General features: G+C 38.3%; 3 protein-coding genes across 4 annotated transcripts; 2 read left to right on the plus strand and 1 right to left on the minus strand.

Annotated features, from left to right (window-relative positions):
- The first annotated feature begins 1,965 nt into the window (after positions 1-1,965).
- Positions 1,966-2,626, plus strand: h2ax (H2A.X variant histone). Its single transcript, XM_084413936.1, has one exon. The coding sequence runs from the start codon at positions 2,051-2,053 to the stop codon at positions 2,477-2,479; it is 429 nt and encodes a 142-aa protein (XP_084270062.1). The 5' UTR covers positions 1,966-2,050; the 3' UTR covers positions 2,480-2,626.
- A 71-nt stretch (positions 2,627-2,697) lies between these two features.
- hmbsa (hydroxymethylbilane synthase a) lies at positions 2,698-9,765 on the minus strand. Of its 2 annotated transcripts, none has more exons than XM_084414078.1 (14): positions 9,545-9,765; positions 8,400-8,453; positions 7,634-7,706; positions 7,250-7,299; positions 7,051-7,106; positions 6,460-6,537; positions 6,256-6,333; positions 5,952-6,027; positions 5,641-5,754; positions 5,005-5,043; positions 4,488-4,607; positions 4,304-4,357; positions 4,101-4,187; positions 2,698-3,632 (listed from the first exon to the last, which is right to left on the minus strand). In XM_084414078.1, exons 1-14 carry the CDS (start codon positions 9,569-9,571, stop codon positions 3,462-3,464), a joined length of 1,077 nt encoding a protein of 358 aa, XP_084270204.1. In that variant the 5' UTR covers positions 9,572-9,765; the 3' UTR covers positions 2,698-3,461. The 2 variants fall into 2 exon arrangements, with proteins under 2 accessions (XP_084270204.1, XP_084270205.1); XM_084414079.1 differs by lacking the exon at positions 9,545-9,765 and adding an exon at positions 8,541-8,689.
- Positions 9,766-11,101: 1,336 nt separating this feature from the next.
- arcn1a (archain 1a) lies at positions 11,102-22,923 on the plus strand. The gene is made up of 10 exons (XM_084414172.1): positions 11,102-11,264; positions 14,792-15,055; positions 15,626-15,805; positions 16,124-16,323; positions 16,411-16,575; positions 18,406-18,571; positions 18,834-18,981; positions 19,095-19,203; positions 19,357-19,561; positions 21,434-22,923. Exons 1-10 carry the CDS (start codon positions 11,262-11,264, stop codon positions 21,521-21,523), a joined length of 1,530 nt encoding a protein of 509 aa, XP_084270298.1. The 5' UTR covers positions 11,102-11,261; the 3' UTR covers positions 21,524-22,923.
- The last annotated feature ends 779 nt before the right edge of the window (positions 22,924-23,702 follow it).

Here is a 23,702-nt window from a genome sequence, read left to right on the forward strand (position 1 = left end):
GGGCGACATAGATCAATGACTATTGATGCCTCCAACACTGTCGCTATGTGTTGTTTTTCTTATTTATTTTATTTCATCAGTTGCACTTTGAATCTTAATCTGATTGTTTACAATGCTGGGGAGCTCTTTTTCTGTCGTTTTTTTTAAATCATGTTTGTGTATCGTTTACTGTTATCGGCGCTGGTTTATTTCTCCTGAGCCCATTAGAGAGTTATATGCTAAGACATGCTGTGAGCTTTGTTCTCGTTTTGCTGTTGACATAGCATTTAGATCAAGGGATAGTATGCCCTGTTTTCAAGTAGTGGTACGTTTGACTTTTATTGTGGCTTAATAATATTTTATAATGATGTTTTTTTTATTTGTTTTAGAAAACGGAAACGTTCACAAGTTACTGTAGGCATATCTCACTAAATTACATTTGTGTGTTTTGGTTGTAAAGTATGAGCCCTTCATATGTCAAAAGGGATACACTACAGAAAAAAATTTGCATTTGTGTATATTTATAAATTATTCCACATATTATTGAAAATCTACAACCTCTTGAGCTACATCAGGCTGAATCTGCAGTGGAAAAGTGCTTTTTCAGGGTCCACGTGAAAACAAACCTCAGGGGATAACTTACTTAAAAAAGGTAAAAATATGCTTAGTCTATCTATTTTTTATTATTATTATTATTATTATTTTCAGAGATGGTTTCTTGAACAAAACAGACGCTGCCCCACTAACATACAACCCCCTTTCCTCTTCTGAAATAATTAAATTGTTAGTTGCAATAAACGTATCCAGAGGAACCTTCGCACGTCTTATTCGTCGTAATACAATAGATAGCTTTTATGATAATATTGAACAGAACATTATTATTCTTTTCTAGTAATGTAACCTAGTAATTCGTAGTAGAGGAATAGTCCACACCTATGGTTCACACTCAAAATTGTATCATCATTAACCTCGGTTACCGTTCACTTTCACTGTATGGATGACCGATGCTGTTAGTTTATCTGCACGAAAGTAAGTAACGTTTGAGGTTTGAAATGAGAGTGAGTAAATGGACACAAATCTCGTTTTGGGTGAACTATCCCTTTAAGGAATAACTTAGCTCTCTTGCTGTATCCCTCCCCCATTCCTGTACCAACCGGTGCATATTTTCAGCATTTGGTTCTATCATCAGATTCAACGCTCTGTAAAGACCAAAACTAATAACTGCAGAAAAACATGTCAACAATTCAACAACTCACAGTTCATGAATCAATGACGGAGCGCTTGTTTGCAGTGTATTTCCTGGAGCATAAAGCCTGAGAAATGTTTTATGACCAGAATGTTATGATAACTCCGAACAATCTAAAATGAAGGCAGTGGGCCATTTGAGGTATTCAGAGCTTTATATTATTGTGGTTAATTTGATGTTTAATTTATTCTGAATAAATTATTTTTGAAAATCCATTCCTCTTCTTTTTTCCCCCCCAACTTGAAATGAGAGAAAAAAATAATATATATATATACACACACACACACACACACACACACACACACACACACACACACACACACACACACACACACACACACACACACACACACAGAACAGAACAGAACAATAAACGAGAGTTGTGGGTGAGGGGGGTTAAACGATAATCAATCATTTCCGTATGATTTTGCGCCAAACTGTAAAAATTCAGAGGGAATATGTTTTATTGGTTTGAATTTACCGCCCAAATTTGATTGACAAAAAAAAAGACCAGCCGTGGTGCAGACCAGAGCCGTACGAACCAATGAGAGGAATCAATCAGCTCGCGCAAATTTAGATGGACTCGGATTGGTTCGTTAGTTTGCGCTGTTTATGCACTGCAAGTTCAAGCCAATAGGAAATCACATCCGCTCTAGGGTTGCTTCTAACCACCAATCAGGTCTGTCCTTTACTGCGCGTAACCAATCACAATGGTGGGCGGGACCATACGATCCTAGTTCAGTCAGTCCTTAAATACTGCAGCAACTGTTCGGAACGTCTCACTGATTTCTTCTAGAAGCGGAGAAAAGAAGTATCTTTATCAACATGTCTGGAAGAGGCAAAACCGGTGGAAAAGCCCGCGCCAAGGCTAAGACGCGCAGCTCCCGTGCTGGTCTTCAGTTCCCCGTCGGCCGTGTGCATCGTCTCCTCCGTAAAGGCAACTATGCTGAGAGAGTAGGTGCTGGTGCTCCCGTGTACCTGGCTGCCGTCCTCGAGTACCTCACCGCTGAGATTCTCGAGTTGGCGGGAAACGCTGCAAGAGACAACAAGAAAACTCGTATCATTCCTCGCCATCTTCAGCTGGCCGTCCGTAACGATGAGGAACTGAACAAACTGCTCGGAGGAGTGACCATTGCCCAGGGTGGTGTTCTCCCCAACATCCAGGCCGTCCTTCTACCCAAGAAAACTGGCCAGGCTGTTGCCAGCTCTGGCAAATCTGGAAAGAAGGGATCTTCCCAGTCACAGGAGTATTAAAAGCTACGCTGTCCTGACCTAACTCACCCAAAGGCCCTTTTAAGGGCCACCCCACTCGTCCGAAAAGAGCCAATTCCATGTGTCTGAATGTGGTGTAGCCTGTATTATTAAGATGCCTTTTTACGTATTAAATTGTCTTTTATATAAGTTATTTGTGTTGTGTGTTTTGTACAAGAATACGGGATAACGCTTGAGATCAACGAGAAAGTGAACAACAATGGTATTAATGATCATCTTTATTCACAGAATGTGTTCTCATGTTGATACTTACAGAAAACCTTTAACATTGCTGGTGAAATGATTTATGGTTAACTCCATTACATGTTTTAAAAGGCACATTATGGCGTCTTGATGACTAAAACACATTGCATAAATCTTCCAATGAAAACGAAAAATCTATTAACTTAAGCAAACTTTAAACATTTTGCTAATAGAAACCTTACATGGAGCCCAGTCTTATGAAGTAACGTCTTACCATCTCAATACTTACTGTGATTGCCTAATTTGATAGAATTCCACAGTAATACAACTCATATATTTTGAGGATAGACATACATTTTTATAAAATTGTAATTGTAAGATACTAAGTTCTATATTAAAAACTATGGCCAGATGTAAAAGGTAGCCATTTTAAGCACCTAATGTTTATGTGGCTCATTGATTAAGACAGCCTGATCAGTGGAAGACTATCAATGTGAATTTTCTTCCAGAATTCTGTGCCTGAGAGGATGGCAGTCAAAACATTAGAAATTTCAGTGTCTTGTGTGTAAACTAGCAGCTGACAGAAAAATTGGTGCTGTCACATTGTTAAACTGAGGTATAGTAGCTGAAGAGACTTAATATATTCACCCAATCATGGGTGATTCAGCTATAGATCATACGGTTGAGTGTACCGTTTAGCAAGTTAACAGCATGCTAAATATTCATAAACTAGGTCCCAAATGACTCCAGTGCACAAAATGTAAAAAAATATATAAATATATTATCGAGCATCATTAAGTTTCCTGGCTGTTGTGAGAATGTCTTTGGCCCCCTTATTAAGGAGAACATTTGCCAGATCCATCCCCAGTTTCTCAGCAGCATCGAGGGCTGATGATGATATATTGTTGGCAGTGACAGCAACATGTACACACTCCTGTGCACTCTCACTCACCTGATAGAAAACCAGTTGGAATAAAGGTTATAATGCTGTAAAATGATTTACTTTATAATCATGTATCATTATATGTAAACACTACCATTCAAAGGTTTGGGGTACATGTTTATGAAAAAAAAAAAAAAAGTGCTCACCAAGGCTACATTTATTTGGTCCAAAACACAGTATTTAAGCATAGCTGAATTTTCAGCAGCCTTCAGTGCCACATGATCCTTCAGAAATCATTCTAATATGATGATCTGCTCTCAAGAAACATTTCTTATCAATGTTGAAAACAGTTGTGCTGCTTAATATATTCGTGGAAACTGCGATTCATTTTATTCCCAGAATTCTTTGATAAATAGAAAGTTTAAAAAAAGTATTTACCGTCACTGATCAATTTAATGCATATTTGCTGAATAAAAATGTTTTACTGACCACAAACATTTGAACGGTAATGTATATCTAAGTATATTTGACCCTTACTTCGTTGTCTATTTCCACACACGTCTGCATAGTGTCCTTCAAGCAATCAGCTCCATCCAAACTATAAACTGCTCCAGTCAAATACAACTGCAACAAGAAAAGAGCTGATTTTAATCTGTTATACAAACAGCAACAACACTCATTCAGATTTGTATTGCCATCCATTTACATTGAGTGAAGTAGCATAAAAACACGCTCTTTACCATGGACCCTTTCACTTCTGTATTAACAGCAACAGGCACACTGCAGCCTCCTTCCTGAAAGCAGGACAAAGGAATGAACAGTATTAAAACCCCACAGCTGTATGCCCAGGGATATGGTCAATTAGATATGAACCACATCCAATGACAGTTTAGTTCATGTGTGTGTGTATGTAAGGGAACCCACCAGCTGCTTGAGGAAAGCTCTCTCTGAGATACACCGCAGCACTGTGTCTGGATGGTGGAGGACAGACACCATTTCCAGAATGTCTCTATCTTGTGCTCTGACTTCCACTGCCAGTGCTCCCTGATCATAAGTCACATTTTATGTTATTCACTGACTGACATTTCATATATATAAAACAGCTCAGCAGGTTAAGAGTTACAGAATGTATACAATGGCTTCACAGGAGTCTGATCACAAATGAAGCATTATGTTTTATGTTCATGCAACATACACAAAAAAACTGCACTTTTTTTAGCTGCAACCGTTGACAAATTGTTACACAGGTGTTTCCTTCAATGTTTATAAAGTGCAATAACAGTTGAGCTTGCACCTGCTTCTTTTCTCGCATGAACAACACAATAATAAGTGCAAAGCATGACGGGTATAAACACTGGAAAAATATGCTACTAGTGCTTTAAATCTAGTGCATGAATACCTAATGCGGTTTCATAGTTCACAAATGCTTGTGCACACTTACCTGGCCAACTGCATACATGCAATCTTCAGGGCTGAGAATCTGCAATTTATAGAAAAACTACAGTGAATGCACTATAAATAAAACTATAAACACTGCTGTAGTCATCAGAGACCTTCAATATTCAGAATAGTGGTTGGTAGATATGGGTTTTCCCCAGTAATATATTACACTCTTGTTATAAACCCATATCACGTCTCATATGAAATGACTTTTTTTTGTTAGCATTGAATGTGAGGTCATACTCTGAAGCCAATCTGATTCATATCAACTTTGCAAATGGGCCTATACATATGAAAATACTTTTAACATTAAAGTCAGCATGAAATGAAAATGTATTTCTCTTTTCTAAAAGCATGTTTTTGATCTTATTGAGAACTATTCAGGCATATGTTCCCTTTTTTATTTTTTGACTATTTTTTATTAAAATGTCATAACTTCCAGTGAAACTACAGACTTCTCTCTGTTGATGTATGCTGGACTTCTCTAATCATTTCGTGCCTTTCTTACCATTTACTGCAAGCTCGCATTCATATCTGCCTCCATCCTATCAACAACTGATGGATTGAAGTCCCTGCTCTACAATTTTTTCTTTTTCATTAATTCATTTCAATTGGATGTATGTCGTGACTAACATACTTGACTGATTCGGTTTTCCCAGCCCATCCGTTTGAGGCCTGCTGCGGCCAGAATGATGGCAGCATAGTCGTCCTTTTCATCCAGCTTCTTTAGGCGGGTGTTTAGGTTCCCTCTCTATAGCAGTAAAGTCAAGGAGACAGACTCTAGTACCGTTAAAATGCTATATACAGTATGTAGAAACTTGCCAGTATAACAAATACCCAGGAAATATGTGCTTGCTTTGGCAGTCCAACAAAATCAATGACAAAGCTGTTCCCATTAATAATATATAAACATCCAGAGATAAAGAAGAAAAAGAAAGTGCAGGATACAATATTTTCAAACTCCAGTTGAGGGAATCGTTTCTTCAGCTGAGCTGCTCTGCGAAGTGAACTTGTGCCAATAACACTGGGGGAAAAAAAGAGTTCAAAATGTTTCTGACAGCTTTGGTTACATAAGTGCATATAGCTGTCATAACATGACATCTATGAGAGAATGCAGATTTTGAAATCAAATGCCATCGCTATGAATACTGCTGATATTCCTTCATTATTTGGGTCATCAATCAAATTCTCTAGGATGGGTGTCTACACTTTTATTTGGCATGACTAGATTGTTAAAGAACACAGAGCTCACCTCTTCTCTGGCAAGCTGTCCAGAGTAAGTCCAGCATTCTTTGGATGAAGCACCACTGCATCATGGGGATTTTCCCGCCTTCACAAAACAATGAGCAACTTATCACACACACAGCTCGAACAAGTTTTCAAACCACCTACAACAGTGCCCTTGGTCATTACAAGGCATTAAATATTTGTCAGATGTCAAGTGTGTGGTACTTACTGAAGAATGGCTCCAACAGTGAATCCAGAGGGCAATGAGGTAGGTAAATCCTTAAGAGAGTGCACCACAATATCCACTCTAGTGGTGAACAAAACACATATAAAAATATTAATAATAATAATAATACAATAAAAATATAGTAAAATAAACAAACTCACACATTAGAGGAAAAATGTTTTTCTAACTTCTATTGCTTTGTGCTATGTGTCACCATAAAAAAGTTATTTATCACATGCTTAATTAAGGTTTATTACACAAAACACATCAACAAGTCTAAAAGAACTGCTTTCACATCCTCTGATGTAGAGTGTCCAGCAGAACAGAGGGTGAAGCAGCTGAATACAGTAAATATGAGCAAAACAGTTCTGCAGACTGAGACTGAGGTATTTGAAATGTCATATCAATAATACTGAAAGCATAATAATTACAGGTTAACTCAATCTAAAGCGTTTTACAGCATACTCAACTGAACATCAGTCCATTATGTTTTCGAATGAGGGTTTAGAAAGAGGAAACCTTCATAAAAGCTGAGATGAGAACACACTTAGCATCAGCATCCTAACACAGTCCTAAGTTTTTGATTGAACTTACTCATTTCTCTCAAGGGCATTTTCCAGCTCTTTGGTGAAAAGGCTCTTTTCGCCAATCTAAGAAAACACATTTAATAGGTTATAATGGATTTGTACAAGTTGGGCAGCACACAAACGTTCAAAGGCATTTCTTTTTACAGACACCACAAAACCTAACATACTGTAATAATGACATGTAAAAATTGCAGATGGATTTCTACCTTTGATAATGCAGTGTCCAGGATTTTGTCCCCAATTGTCGACATGGCAACTAAAATTCAAGCACACAAAAAGGTTAAGAGATGAACTGAGTTGTGCACACTGGCTCCAATTCTGACATCATCATTCATGTCTTTTGACACAGACAGTAGGATTCAGCAGTGGAGCGGTGGTATAGATTACACATTCTCAGCAGAACACAATCCCTCTCTGTCCTTAGACAAGCAGTGAGTGCATGGGGACAAGAAAATGAAAAGTGTGTGTGTGTGTAGGCAACATGTCCAGAAGAAAATGCATTTAATTGACAGACACAAGACAAATGCAGCAATACAAGTAAAGTTGATGGAATTCATTCAAATTATGCTGTGCAAAATGTCCTCTCTTACCTATCTCTAGATGAACATCTGGATAAAGCTCTTTCAGTCTGCTGGCCACACTGTCTGTTTGAATGCGAGCCAGCTGAGAGACACAGACACAATACAAAAATGAAATTTCATCAATGTCATAGAGCCTCAGTGCAATACATTACCTTTGAGAGGAGCTCCCTAAACATTTAAAGTCAAAGTCGTTATTTAAAGATTCTCCGGGTTATGAAGACTTTAACTAACCTCAGTATGCTGATGCTAAGAAACAAATATACCAATTTGTATGATTAAATGCTAGCAGGCAATCACTCTGGTGACACTGAGGGCTAGTTTTATCTGATTATAGCACGCTAGTTAACACCCATTTCCATTGTGTTATCTACCCTCACTTTTTAACGGTTCCAGACTAGAAAATCTAAATCTATATACTTTCCATTCAATTTATACTGCATGTTTTCTCTATTTTTGACTTAACTGACTCCACTGATCATTTAATTTGAGCGCACAATGATAAAAACCCCGATGAAATTCTCCATCTCAAGAGTTGTCAACCTGTACAGACCCAGGGACCCTCAGCCAAACCACAGTGGGGAAAAAAGCTACATTTTCTCAAGGAACAAATTATAATAGGCTATGTGTCATTAAAAACATTGATTTTAATGTACTACTACAATTCTATACATTTTATATCTTGTATAACTAAGTGCAGAAAATACGTAGGAAGATGAAATAATGAATGAATAAATTATTACACAGCATAGCTGAATGACTCTGAACATTACATTACCTGGCTCTTCCTTGTTCCCATGCGAATAACCCGACTGACTTTGCCATTTCCTTCCTGCAAGAACAAGAATATCACAAAATGTCATAATAATGCTCACCTCAACTCCTGTAAATAGCTAAATGTGTTTCATCAAACTCTCACTCTAATATACTTGAATGGCCCTTCCATGTTATTAGCGGATAGTTTTACAGTTCAGAAGTACAGGCTGCAGAAGATGATGTGCTGGATCCAAGGCCTTATGAATGACTGAATGAATCAACAACTGCTGGAGAGGGTTTTTTATCCTTTACAGTGTCCTTGCATTCCCCACACCCTGAGTTTCTGGGCAGTGCTGATAAACCAAAGGCTCGATGCAGTGCTCACAGTTGCGAGTGAGATAAATGTTGGCCGTTCAACCCAGGTTTTCCTTTTTTATTTTATTGCTAATTCGTACGTTCAAGTTCACAAAACACTACAGAATACGCTAGAAGAGGCAAGCTGTAGAGAGGAAGTCACGCATCTAATAAAACTGTGTCATTTTTATGTTACATAGTCAAATCACGAGGAATTTTGGTAATTCGACGTACAAGAGACTTTTATGCTTATTGAGACTCACACATGTAACTAAACTGTAGAAAGTAAGAGATCGTTACATCACGGTACACTTGTCATCAGAGTTGTATGTATAAAACGTAGCTAATTTAATGTAAAAAAAAAATCAACATAAAATACATTCACCAGTATATATATATATATATATATATATATATATATATTGTAACGTCTGAAGAATGACAGACAAGGAAGGCTTTGTTTCTTAACTTTTTACTCAGAAGAACGAAGAACATCTATAACTGAACCGCACCAGCCTGCTCACATTTACTAGTATCCTTTTTCTTCCCGCCTGGGAAGTGGGAACTCCCCCACGTTAACCCTATAACTGCCGGTGCAAAACTAATACAGCAATTTCACCACAATATCAAGAGTCTGTGCGTTACAATATAGCCTATATTTCAAAATCTCATTTCTTGAGTCCACATGTTTCTAGACCCCGCCTACTTCTTCCGAACTCTTCCCTTCCACCAATAGAAAGACAGAACGGTTAAAATGGCAGTTCACCGAGCCACTTGCCACTGCGCGTTAAACCAGGTCGTTTTTACACTTACTTGAGATATACTAACGTTTCCAGACATCAGCGATCTGTTCCCCGAACTGTATCGTCAAGATTTTTCACTCATTTGCACAACTGTTTTGGTTGATTGACTGACTTCTAATGTGCTCAACTGCTACCGCAAACTCTGTGTGTGTGACCTACACGGGAACCAACGATACTTCCGTCTGCAAGAACACATTGGGCTGTAGTACATGTGTAGATGTATTCATGCTCGCCACGCTGCGCCACACAGCGCATACTTCATTCAACCCAACGAAAATGATGTCTCAAAATGTTGCGTAATTTACAGAAAAAAACAAAACAAACAAAAAAACATCTATAATTTTTTTGAAAATCATATTTATAAACCAGTTTAATGTAAGAGTCGACTGATAAATGAATTTTGTAATAAAATAAAGTTTTGACTGAGAAATGCACCTTGTGAATCACTGTTTCGAAGCGTTCGAAACGCCACACGCTGGTGGTAACAGTGTGAATCATCTAATAACATTAAATATCAAGTGTCTATAATTTTTTAGGCACATAGTGAGTTCTATTATCAGTTTTCAGGACGTGTTTTGTTTGGTCCATGGACGGCTCAGCTAAACATGCCAATAAGAGACTATTACCTACTATTATTCCTTTTAATTATACGAATTAATTATAATAATGTTGTCATGTATAAAATTGATCCGAGATCAGGTAAAACCGTAAAAACCATAGACACTTGTTGTTCAATGGTTCACCGCTGGGGGCGCGTGACTTTTACAGTTCACAAAGATCATCGCCCCCCAGCGGTGAACCATTGAAATTTCGAAACATTTATGACATAACGAAGCCTCGTTTACTGAAATTACGTAGTACGTACGTGACTTAGGCAGTTTGATACACGCTCCGAACCACTGATTCGAAACAGATTCCTGGGTTTCGAAGCTTCAGGAAGCAGCTGTTTCGAAAGCCCCCAACACTCATTCTAGATGATGTTTGAAACCTTGTGTTGCTAGCTCTTGTATTATTGCCTCTTTAAAATGAATCGCTTGTTTCATTCCTCATTTGAAAATCACCATGTAATGTAACGTCATTAAACATAATCAAGGAACAAGTCATGACAAAATAGGACAATTCATAACAGTAGCAAAGTGACTTATTCATACCAGATAAAGAAGGATTTAATTAACGACTTGAAGAAAAAGAAACCACATCAAGCACACAACATAAAATGCAATTCATTAATGAGGATTCAACTTAATGATACACAGGGCACCAAAATTCATATAAAAACAGATTCTGAGTGTGCATTCTTCTTTTCATTACAACTTTTTGTTAATGTAAAAAAGGTAAACTTTTGTTATGTCTTTGGAATCTTTGGAAATTAGAAAACCGTTTACTTTCCATAATTCTTTCCATGAGAATGAAATGTATGTGTGTGTGTGTAAATAGATATATATATAAGTCATTAAATAAACGGATGTATTTAAAAGGAACCTCTTTGACAGTGTCATGTGAGGGTTGGGCAGTGCTGCTGCTGATGTTGGATCCTCCACATATGCCGTGCTGCCCTTTTACCCCTGACGACGAGCTACTTCCGGTTGGAGACGTGGCTTACACTTCTGCCATATTGAGCCGCCTTGCACACAAATAACAGTTTTATTTATCTCCACATAGCATTTATACAACCACACAAACGGCGTTCAGAAGATTAAACGCAGAAAACATATCAGACCGTGAAAATGGTGAGTTCATCTTTATTCGTTTATGGACAAACGGCTGATTTTGACGACGGGTTCCGGTTTTTACATGAGAGGTTACTGCTAGCTAACGAAATGAACCGCAGGCTGATTTAATGCTTGAAATGCGTATTTATTCAAGAGAGACTTTGAAATTGACGTATAGCGAAATTGTAAACCAGTTCAGTGATAATGTCTACGAATAATGTCACTTCTTGAGCAGTTAAACTCGCTAGTAAGGTGTGTTGTCAATATAAGATAAATGAGCTAACGTTACATCAGTAACATCACAAATAATCGCTGTACTGTAGGCCTGTAACTTTCCCTATCAGCTTATCATTACTTGTCTGTGATAACAAATAAGCTGTGTAAGTTGTGATTGATAACAGTAGGACGATGTGGGCTAATTCTACATGACTTTTTGTGTGTAAAATAACTAACGTTAGCCCCTTTGAAGCATCTGTTGACGTGGTCAGATTGTGTTGAATTCAGTGCTGGCATTATCACTGAGAACAATTCAGACTGTTTTTGACTTTGTTTAAATTGGTAAATTTGCAACTAGCACGTTGATCAGTTGTAGATAATGTTGACCTGTCTGTAGATCAATTGTAACAGGATGGATTGTTTCAAGGCTTTTCTATAAAATTGAACTGAATTGGAATATTTTATTTTCCCAAGAATCGAGAGCATCAGAAATAAAAAGAAACCACTCAGGGGTTTGGGAACATGCAGCAATTAAGGGTAGATGGATAGTCATACTGTCATTTAGCCTATTGCTGGATAGTTTTTTGAAAGTTGTTTTATGGAAATGGCTGACGTCTTAATCCCATACTAAATCATTGGGTCTGTCTTTTGTAATGTGGACTAGCTTAGGTCATAGAGGATTGCACTGTAGTATTTTGAAGTGTGCAGCTATCTAGTCAGAAATGCTCTCAATGAATGCAGTGGGAAGCTTGTGTAATTTATCTCAATACAGACCATAAAGCTCTTCACCCCTTTGATTCCTTGATGATAATAAAAGAAACCCATTCATGCTCTGTTACTCTGGCTGGTTTTGCTGTCTCGTGATAAGGGTTTCCATTGGCTTGAAAAACCTTGAAATATTACTGAATTTCAAAAGTGTTATTTCCAGATCTGGAAAAGTCATGGAACTAAATACCAAGTTCTGTCATAAAACTCTAGATGGCGCAGACTAATGGGTTAACTACATGGCACAAGGTGATGGGTTTCTATTGCATCTGTAGCTAATGAACTTGTTGCTCACACAGTTGGTCAATGTTTGCTGTAGTGGTTTTGTGCAGCAGCAGCAGCAGCATGTCTTACATCATGCTTTCAGCAGTGTCTATGATTGACAGTAGCAAGTCTCTGTACTTGCTCCGCAGCAGTAATAATCAACAGCAACATGTTCTATTTTCTTCTAGAGCTGCTGTACAGCCAAAATAAACTTTGTTGCACTATTTCCTGCTACCACTGTAAAGCTGCTTTGAAACATTCTGTATTGTAAAAAGCACTATAAAAATAATGGTGACTTAACTTGACTTGTTTGTGTAAGCTCTTTAACTTTATCTAATCCATCCATGTCTAGTCCTCACACTTGACTGGAAAAATCATGGAAATTCACTGGTCAGAATGTGTGGGAACCCTGCATGATATGTAATCACATTGTTGGTTTTATTAGGTGTTTCTCTGATTTGCTTCAGACAGCCTTCGTTACAGTAGTCAGTGTGTTCTGACAGCTGATCATGTGAATGTTGAAAGATGGGCTCTATCTTTGCTGCTATGAAGAATTATTTATCCTAAGGTAAACAATTTATAAATTAAGTAGCCTATGCAAACATTAATGCCAAATAAAGTTGTCTGTTTTGCTCTTGGAAGGAATGTAAATAAAGAATCTTACTGTGCTCTTTCAGAGCTCAAGACTAACATTTGAGAGCAGTAGCACTGGTGCCACTAAGTTCTACTGATTTAGTAGCGCTGGGGGGATTTTTGATCATAATGTTAGTTTAATTATAAAATTACTATTGTTTTTAATAATAAGGGCAGTTACTGACAGTATTACGTTTGTTAATTGGATATTTGACAGTAAAGCACTGAGCTTGAATTGAGATGCAGATAAAATCAACTTTTATTAACAACAGTAATGTTCAAAAACCTAGGCTAGTTTTTGTTGTTCATGAGACTTTGAGACTTCCTACTTTTTTCCATATATTAGGGAGTGGAAATGGCTAATAAGTCAGTAAGTGCTCTTCTGCAGCTAAATACTGGTTATAGTTGTAATTTCATGTCTTTTTTTAAAGAGAAAAGTTTGTTTGCCACAAATATTAAGTTTTCCTACATCTTTCCTCACATTAAAATTAAAATTGGATAATATTTAGCCTAGAGAGCTTTGAAGTACTGGAAAACGTGTGCATTTCACTCTTAAAGGGATAGTTCACCCAAAAATGAAAATTAGTAGCCAATGATTTACTCGCCCTGAAGCCATCCTAGGTGTATATGACATTCTTCTTTCAGACGAATACAATCGTAGTTATATAAAAAAATGTCCTGGCTCTTCCAAGCTTGATAATGGGAGTGAATGGCTGTATGTCTTTCGAAGTCCATCAAAGCGAATGCATTCATGATTAAAGTGCTCCACGTGTCTCCGGGGGTTAATAAAGGCGTTCTTAAGTGAAGTGAAGTGATGCGTTCGTGTAAGAAAAAGATTTAAAACTTTATCGACTAAAATAACTAGCTTTCGGCAGACGGCCGTACGCATCAATTTACGCCAAAAGAGTAAAGCCTGTTTTATGCTTCTGCGTCGAATCGACGGCGTACCCCCGCAGACCCCTCTTCGTTGCCGCGAACCCCTCTCCGACCCCTCCGCCGTAGCTCGACGTGCACCTCCGAAAAATCTTAACTACGCGTCGAGGCGACGCAGACCGCAAGGGCTGTGATTGGTCAGATTATACATCATTTCCGGAGTGTAGCTTTTCCGGTTTCCCCCTCCCGCTATACCGCCACTGTCTTCGTGCACCTTCGCTGACGTCTTCTTTTTCTTCTGTGATTAAACATTTGCGTCGATTAGCTCCAGCTGCAACAACACTCTCTCTCTTTCGCTCGCCATTGTCGGAAATGAAAAAGCGGAACCGGCGCATGGAACCAAAACAAACTAGCAAAGAGATTTGCGAACCACACACCCCCCCCCCCCCCCCCCCCCCCCTAGCGTTCTGGCGGTGAAATGCACCGCGATGCAACGCAACCCGACGCAGAACCATAAAACAGCCACGACGCCGTAGGAGTGACGGCGTAGCTACGCCGTGGAGTTGACGCAGAAGCATAATGAGGCCTTAACACTTGAACTTGACGCACAACGTAATGACAAACGCGACTGCCCAGCCCTTTTTGTTTGAACCGTGAGAGGCGTCAATTGCCGTCATTACGTTGTGCGTCAAGTTCAAGGGTTACTCTTTTGGCGTAAATCGATGCGTACGGCCGTTTATTTTATTTTATTTTTTATGGCTCCCTAACTTTCTTGTTCAATAACTCTTCTCCAGGTGCTGTTGGCAGCAGCAATCTGCACCAAGGCAGGTAAGGCCCTGGTGTCGCGGCAGTTTGTGGAGATGACACGGACGCGAGTGGAGGGTCTGCTGGCCGCTTTTCCCAAGCTGATGAACACCGGCAAACAGCACACATTTGTGGAGACGGAGAGTGTGCGCTACGTCTACCAGCCTCTGGAAAAGCTCTACATGGTGCTGGTCACCACCAAGAACAGTAATATACTGGAGGACCTGGAGACACTCCGTCTCTTCTCACGTGTGGTACGAAAGAACCCGCATACACAGTGGAATAAAATACTTTTTATGGGCAACAAAATTGTTTATTACTTCTTGATGCACATCAGTGTTCATTTTTCATTGCCTGAAATTCACTATAAAAAAACGTATAACCAGTGTTTATAACGCCAAAGTCAGGCAATGTCACCGTAAATTATATGGCAGTCCATAGTTTTTACTTAGAAAAACATAAATTTGACATGATAGTGTAAAAAAAACATTTACAGTTTTTCACTGGATGTAGTAAGGTAACTTAGTTACAATTAACAAATGTTAGGAAATGTAACAAAAAGTAGCAAATTAAAAAAATTCTGTAAAATAAACAAAAAATCAGTTTTAGTAATGGAAGAAATTAATAAAGTATTTTTCTGTAGATCTTACCTTTTTATTTTTTATTAATTTGTAAAATAGAAACTTAGACGTGTTCATCTTAGGTTGTTCAATTAAATAAAATTCACGTTTTTCAACTTTTTCACAATACAAATCGTTTTGTTACTATCAGAATTTTCAAATGAAACTGACTTGATTTGTTCATTTTACTTTTTATTTTGGTAGATTCCTGAATATTGTCGTGTCCTGGAGGAAAGTGAGATTTCGGAGCACTGCTTTGACCTCATCTTTGCGTTCGATGAGATTGTTGCACTCGGTTATAGAGAAAATGTCAACTTGGCCCAGATCCGGACGTTCACAGAAATGGACTCTCATGAGGAAAAGGTTTTCCGTGCCGTCAGAGAGGTAGGAAAGACATTTCTTGAGAAATAGCAAAGCAAACTTTTTTGCCACAGAAGTCTACTGCATTTAATGACATTCTAGAAAATTCTCCCATCTGCTAGACTTGCATAGCTTAGATACAAGCATTGATGCAAAGGAGGAGGATCAATATGTTCCTAATGCATGAAACAAGGTGCTGTGTGGAGTTCATAATTTAACATCCCTAATCCCAGCTATATGTTTGCTGTTTATAAACCTACTGGCAAGGGCTCTTAGTAATTATGATGCACTTTTACTGTCGATTATCTTTTCTTCACTCTAAACCACTCAATTGTTCATCAGACTCAGGAGCGCGAGGCTAAGGCAGAGATGAGACGGAAGGCTAAAGAACTTCAGCAGGTACGGCGTGATGCAGAGCGTGGAAAGAAGGGTCCGGGCTTTGGTGGTTTTGGCAGCTCGGGCATGAGCAGCAGCAACACATCCATCATCACAGACACGCTGATCGAGCTTGAGAAACCCAAACCCACCCCTGCACCCGTCAGGTACAGCTATAATCTTTATAGAGTACAGCGACCCTTAACCTGTATAAAAAAGCAGCAGGCTGCAATTTTAATGCCCTTTTGTTTTAGGTCCAGTGGTCCAAGTAAAGCACTTAAACTGGTTGGCAAGGGGAAGGAGGTGGATGACTTTGTGGACAAACTCAAGTCAGAGGGAGAAAATATCATCTTGCCTGGCACAGGCAAAAGACCCTCAGATGCGTCCAAATCTCTGCCTCCTCCAACCCACACAGAGAGGTAATGATATGTCTGTGTTTTTAATGCTAGAATCAGATTGAGGATAATCAATAGAACATTAGTCGAGTGTATATTCTTATTCGGTTAAAATAATCACTGGTTATTTAGCACTACTGTTCATTAATGCATTAAAGGTCCATTTGTGGGTTTGTAAATGTAATGTCTTTGTGAGGCTTTACAAATGCAAGTTAAACAAGGAAATAGATTTAAAAAAAAAAAATGTATGTACTACTTCCTTTAGTTGGTTTTAGATTGAAACCTTTTTCACACATCTTAGATCAGCAGCATGTAAAGCCCGGGACACACCAAGCCGACGATCAGCTGTCGGGCCGTTTTTCAGCGTCGGCAGACATAGTATTTTCGTTGTGTCAATGAGAGAGAGAACTCTGATTGGTTGTTCAGCTTAGTGAATGAGTCAGTGCTGAGAATAATAGCAAAACAGTGAGCAAAAAAGGCAGAACGGTACAGATAGAAGGCTGTAGGACAAGTGTTCCTTGGCAAAAAAAATTAAATTAACATGAGCGCAGTGGAGTAAAAAAAGTGATCAGCAGGATTGATATTCAAAACGGTAAGCACGCGCTGCTTTGTTTACTGTATCTGCGTATCTGCAGCCTGTAGCATTGGTTTTCCTTTTTGAATGACAAATATAACTGCAGAAACAGACAGTTGTCTCATTTACACGCAGGTGCAGAACGCGCATGCTAGTTGACAGTTGGCTGTAGTTCTCTCGGTGTGTTCAAGTGCATATTCTTTTCAGTGCCTATGGCTTCGTCTACATTAATCCGGATACATTTGAAAACACCGTTTTGGTTTTAAAATGCTCTCCATCCACACTAGTGTTTTCAAGCGTTTTCCAAAAGTTTCTCATCCTCACTGAAACGTCAGAAAACTCTAAATTCACCTAACTGCGCATGAGTAAACCCTCTTAAAAGCTGATGATACAATGACGGAACAAGACGTAATAAAGTTATCGCGCAATTCTTCTGGCAGGATCAGGATCAGGATCACGATCACTGATGCATCCAGGTCGCACTCACTCACCATTAAAATGCAACTGCTCTCATGTTTTGCCGCAGGACAGCAAATGCAAGTGAATTTTCTTTGCCGGACTGTGAAATGAAGAGTGTGCAAACTAACATATTTTAGCTACTGCGTGAAAGTGAATAGCACATAACAGGTACAATACCTATATAAACATGAATAACTATTGTTACAATATGCGTCACATGACTAAATGTGCGGCATTGGTTTCAAAACCCTTACAGTCCACACTACAATGCAAAAATGGCATTTTCAAAATTATCCATTTTGGAGAGCGTTTTCAAAAAGCGCAGTTTTCGTTCATAAAAACGACATCTCAGCGTGGACGGAAGGCCAAAACGGGGAGAAGATGTGTTTTCAAACGAAATTTGGTGTGGACAAAGCCTTTAATGGTTGCAGTATTCACACTGTACGTTTGACCAGCATGTCAAGTAGAGTTTCAGCACTGAGCCTATTTTTGCTGCGTGTTGCACACTGAACTCAGCAGAACGTATGGTGAAAATGCATCTGTTCATCAAAATTTAAGGCACATAAGCACCACTTTCTAAGGCTAACTGAATTTGGATTCCTCATGCAAGTTAGATTTTGAGTTTGACAATCAAATAATTCTCAATGCTTTTCTCAGAGGAAATAGGATGTGCCATAACCCAGAAATCACTTTATTTTCTTTACTAAGCCACACAATTCTTATGCACCAGTATGCTGCAAACACATGATGTGTGAAACAGGACTAAGATTTGGCTTAAGATAGGATCGTTTTGCAATTTACAATTTCTGTCTAATTTTCAGTGTGCATATGCGGGTGGAGGAAAAGATCACCCTGACGTGTGGTCGTGACGGTGGCCTCCAGAACATGGAAGTGATTGGCATGATTACCCTCAGAGTGTCTGATGAGAAGAATGGGCGAATTAGGCTAAATATCAGCAATAATGACAAGAGAGGCGTCCAGTTGCAGGTGACGTTTTCTAAATGTGGAAATGTAGAAAATAATAATTCTGAATATGATGCTTCTTGTAATAAAATCAAATATATTGGTATAGGCATTGGTTTGTAGTGCAAAAAAATGAGTAGGGCCTATTAAAACTAATAAAAAATGACCAAAACTGAAAACCATTAAATGTTTCTATGTATTCTAAAACTACTAAGAAAAGAAAATATAAAAAACTGTATAAGTGTGCAACACTCTTCCAACCTTTTTTTTTTTTTTTCTCTTGTAGACCCATCCCAATGTGGACAAAAAACTTTTCACAGCGGAGTCCGTGATTGGTCTGAAAAACCCTGACAAATCTTTCCCCCTGAAAACTGACGTGGGTGTGCTGAAGTGGAGACTACAGACAACAGAGGAATCTCTCATTCCACTAACAAGTCAGTCTTAAACATCTGGTTTCAGTAATACCAATAAAGCTAACAGCTTATGTCTCACCCATAGTGTCATATGACCTATGCTCATCCAATTCCTGTCTGTTTCATCTCTGCAGTAAACTGCTGGCCCTCTGAGAGTGGCACCGGCTGTGATGTAAACATTGAGTATGAGCTACAGGATGAAACTCTGGAACTCAATGATGTAGTCATCTCTATTCCTGTACCGTGAGTAGAAGTTCATTGAATTTAGTTCAGGACCCTAATTCACTCACATTATACACCATATTAAAGTACCTTCTGCCTTTCCCCATGTGTAATGAAGCATCTTGGGGTCATTTGGTTTATTTACATTTTTCTATTGAAACTATTTCATCACAGGTCTGGAGTAGGAGCTCCTGTGATTGGTGATCTAGATGGAGAATATCGCCATGATAGCAGACGAAATGTCCTGGAGTGGTCTCTGCCCGTGATCGATGTAAAGAATAAGACCGGAAGCATGGAGTTCAGCATAAATGGCCAGCCCAATGACTTTTTCCCAGTCAGTGTCTCCTTTGTCTCCAAGGGAAGCTACTGTGACATTCAGGTAAGACAAGAGGTCATGGTTTCCCAAACTGGGGTTTGTTACGTAGCTGCAGGGGGTTCATGAACTAATTAAAAGTTAATAATCAATACAATCATAACATTTCAAATTATCAAATTTCAAATTATCATTTTCAAATAATCATTTTCAAAAACACTCGCTAAAAAAGTTAAAACACTTTTTTTGTTGTTTTTTTTGTTTACCTGCATGCATGACCATTAACTGAAATCGGAGAACCGTGAATGTGTTGTTAAAATATTGAAATATTACCTTTAAATCATAGGGGGCAGAGCTCAACACTAAGGATTTTTAAAAAACTTTTATATTTGAAAAAAAAAGTAAATATTTGTTGTTTTCATTGTTTTTGACCCATGCAACCTTGTATTGTGATAAATAAGGATGACTTCTCACACAGTGTGCAATACCAAACTGAGTCCTTCTGCTGCTGCTTGCAATTAAATGTTTAATTTTGGCAGACTTAAAAGCACATGCTAATGATAAACTTTCGTGACGATGCAGCACTGGCCCGATCAGGACAGTGACCGTCTTTATTGTTGAGCCCTGTGGGAGCTATCAAAAAAGTTTGTTAAACCCTGGGTTAGGGATTCAAATTTTCTTCAAATGATCTTTTGACATGTAAGAGGTCATTGTACTATAAAAACATCCTGGAAGTTTCAGAACTCAACACAGTTTTTATTGAAACCAAGCTCCAATAATTACTCTTATCGGATTTTGTCACATTATAATGTAATAGTGCGACAAACCACCTACAGTCACGTAAGTGAGATAAGAAGGAGAGAAGAGAGATGTATGATCACTGGACTAAAAATAACATTATCTTCCAAAGGATCCTAATACTAGGAAAGTGGTTATTTATGTGAATGTCTCAGTGGAGCAATATTTGTTTGTTTGGTACATTTCACTGTGGATTCTTTGGTAAATCAGTCATATTTTGGTGCAGGCTTTGCAAACAGACTGTAAGATATGGACCTGACAGTAATGCCACAACATGCAAGAAACCGTGTTCAGCCTAATCGGTGATCAGTGATTTTTGATATGTAATGATTCACGTACAGTCAGACGTTCTTTGTCTCAAAATCGTTTATTGCCGTTTATGCGTCACTAAATCAAGCCAGTGACTAGATGGTAAACTTCACATTGTTTCTCGTAGAAGCATTAAAATGGTATTCAAATTGTGATCAAATTATATACAGAAAGCGATCAAAGAACGCTCCCTATATAATCGTTGGAGCTGTCAATCAAACAGCGTGAGTTTATCAGTGACTCTGGCCAAAACTCCCGTTATAATCAATGATGCTGTCTACACTGCACAATGAATCTCTTATTTACATCGTGTTTGCACTTAGTTATGATGAAAGCATTTGTGAGAAATCGAGTTGCAATAACGAGATCACTGCAGTCATGCGCTCAACAGACATGTCTGTCATCGCTGCAAACTTTCATGTCACGGGAGTAGATCTAAATAGAATGTTGTAATCAACACTTTTCACAATTAGTTAATCTCAACAGCTGTAATAGTAAAAACATAGTGAAAGTTTGAGAGAATTCCACATGTAATGCTTAGTTTATATGCAAAGATGTTAGCCAATCAAAGTAGTGGGCGTTTACACTGAAGTCTCACAGCAGACACGCCCATTAAAACAGCGCGTTCAAATCAGAGACCTAAAATTAGGGTAGAAAATGGCCCTTTTTTTATTTTATTTTTTTATGTATAAATCATACTAACATTATAACTAAGTGTACCTCAGGAAACATTATAAAGTTATAAAAAATGCAGTTCATGAACCCTTTAAATGCAAAAAAATTTAACTCACGTTTCCCTCTTTTCTCTTTGTTCATGTTCTCTCCTGTCAGGTCACTAAGGTGTCTCAAGTGGATGGGGACAGCCCGGTTCGGTTCTCCACAGAAACATCATTTGTGGTCGACAAGTATGAAATACTATAAAAGGAAACATCACTAACAAAATTCCACCCAACTTGACAGAAGAGCAGATAAATGGACTGAAAACATTCATATAAATAAAAGAAGGGCGAGACTTACAAATGGAGGGACAATGCAATCTTTATCATCTTCAGCAGTACTTTAATGGGATTCTGCTTGCTTTTTTATCCCCTAAAAAGAAAATGAAGTCATTTTAGACTTTGCTGGCAATATTGGCTGTACCAAATTTGTTTCACGAAGTAACCTTCTTCATAAAGGCCAGTGAGTATCAGCAAGGGTTGGGGCTAAAATGGAGACTTTTTCAGAAGGGAGGTGGGCTGGTGGAGCTTTATTTATTTGATGCCATCATGGCAGTATATATTTGAATTGATGGTTCATATACCTTCACTGTAAGGGTCAAGTTGCTCATGTCATTTCTTCCAGTTTGTGGTTTTCTAAAGTTTCATTTTCATTGTGCTGTGAACTAACTTTTTTGAAACACTAGAAGATTGTTGTACCTTGCTTGCAATAGCCTTTTCGTCCATATCCTGAAATGTCTGGAGTCATTGTTTTGTCTTTCTTTGTCATTCATACTCCTTGTTTTGTCTAAAAGATAGTTCATCTCCTGTTTAGACATCTCTCATGTTTAAGAACTATATCTGTGCTTGGATCTTTGTGTAACTCGCTGTTTTCTTGCTTTACGTTGCTTTAGTGTAATAATGCCAACCTGTAAGGAAATGGAACATATTAGTTCATTTTCAAAAGTTTGTCTCCAGTATCATGGACATCTGAGGGCAATTTGACAAACAATTAAAATGGAAAAACATTTAAAGCCATTAACAACATACCGTATAGTACAGTACAGTGAGTAGTTTAATTCAAAAATGAGAGCTCAGTTTGTCTGGTTTATATCATCTTTTCTATTGAAAGCAGGAACTGCAGGCTTGGACTTTCATACTGCTAAAAGGCAACCTGCTCATTCTTATCTGAAATGTGTTGTATGTAGATAGAGCCGCTCAGTGGAGGATCGGGATCATGTGTGTCTCTTGGCTGTCAGTGATTGTGAATGGGTTTTCAGGGAGGGACCTCTGGTCTCAAATCAGCATTAAGAGTGGTTCCCAGCCTGCCAAGTCATCATCCCAAACTTCAGTCTCAACCCCATATGGCCCCCACTGAAGAAAAGAGGCCTCCCTTGCTGTCTTGGTTCCAAATAATGCCTTGAATGTCTCCGCATATTTTGATGATGGGAAAGGGCGTATTAAATGTTTTGTTTTGGTTTTCATGGAATCATAATGTGGATTGGGGAATGGTATAAAGACTTCAGAGATTTTTTTGTAATCTTGTAAAATAACGAATTAGGGATTCATGTTAAAGAACATTCCAGTGTAAACTTAAAAAAAAATCAATAAAGAGTCTAAAAAGGATCTTTTGTGAACTGTCCTTTTTTCTGCAGTTAATGTGTCCTATTTGAATGCTTATCACAATGTAAACAACGTTATGTTATAAAATCATTAATGGTCTGGAATGCTGAAATATATTGAAGTGCATCTGATTTTATAATAAAACGATTACAAAGCCATATCAGTCCACCAGTATTTGCATGAAGCCAATGTAGCAGCACTATTTTTGTCACCCAGTCACGTGAACCAGTCAGTTTTTTGATTGGCCACACTGAATGATTCATGTTTTTATGTTTTGTTCTTTTTTTTTTTCACCTTAAAACTAGCATGGAGAGTTGAGGTACGTTTTTACAGGCTGGGCTTTTCTCATATGTGTTTGTTAGAGAAACTGAAAGTAGATTGAGGCCTGTATGTGATTGAGAAATTATTATTGTCTGTATGTCCATCTTAATTTGGAAAACATGAACCGAGGAAAAGAAAAGTTATTTTTCCATCCCTCATGTTTTGGAAGAAATACTGTATAGTTGTGGATCTTTTATTTTTAAAGTGTCAGCTGCAGAGGTGGACAGTAACAAAGTACACTTTTTGAGTATCTGTACTTCACTTGAGTATTATTTTTTCTGCAAACTTTTTACTTTAACTTCAATACATTTGAAAGACAAGTAGTAACGTCAGTCAGGGGAGGATTTTGGTTGGAAATGAAAGTCGGGTTGGCGTCAGAACCCGACGTCTGAATGACGTCACCATCCGATGTCCGACAGACGTTGGATTTTGGTTGGAAATGAAAGTCAGATTGACAACAG

Source organism: Rutilus rutilus, assembly GCF_951802725.1.
Source record: "Rutilus rutilus genome assembly, chromosome: 7".
NCBI lineage: Eukaryota > Metazoa > Chordata > Actinopteri > Cypriniformes > Leuciscidae > Rutilus > Rutilus rutilus.

What these genes read in the sequence shown, in the direction of transcription:
- h2ax (XM_084413936.1), top strand. Translation starts at nt 2,051, where the DNA reads ATGTCTGGAAGAGGCAAAACCGGTGGAAAAGCCCGCGCCAAGGCTAAG.
- arcn1a (XM_084414172.1), top strand. An exon ending in GTCATCTCTATTCCTGTACC is followed by an intron (nt 19,204 to 19,356) that starts GTGAGTAGAAGT and finishes ATTTCATCACAG; the next exon opens with GTCTGGAGTAGGAGCTCCTG. An exon ending in GAAGCTACTGTGACATTCAG is followed by an intron (nt 19,562 to 21,433) that starts GTAAGACAAGAG and finishes CTCTCCTGTCAG; the next exon opens with GTCACTAAGGTGTCTCAAGT.
- hmbsa (XM_084414078.1), bottom strand. Translation starts at nt 9,571, where the DNA reads ATGTCTGGAAACGTTAGTATATCTCAA. An exon ending in TGGGAACAAGGAAGAGCCAG is followed by an intron (nt 7,707 to 8,399) that starts GTAATGTAATGT and finishes TGTGTCTCTCAG; the next exon opens with CTGGCTCGCATTCAAACAGA. An exon ending in ACTGTTGGAGCCATTCTTCA is followed by an intron (nt 6,334 to 6,459) that starts GTAAGTACCACA and finishes TGTTTTGTGAAG; the next exon opens with GCGGGAAAATCCCCATGATG.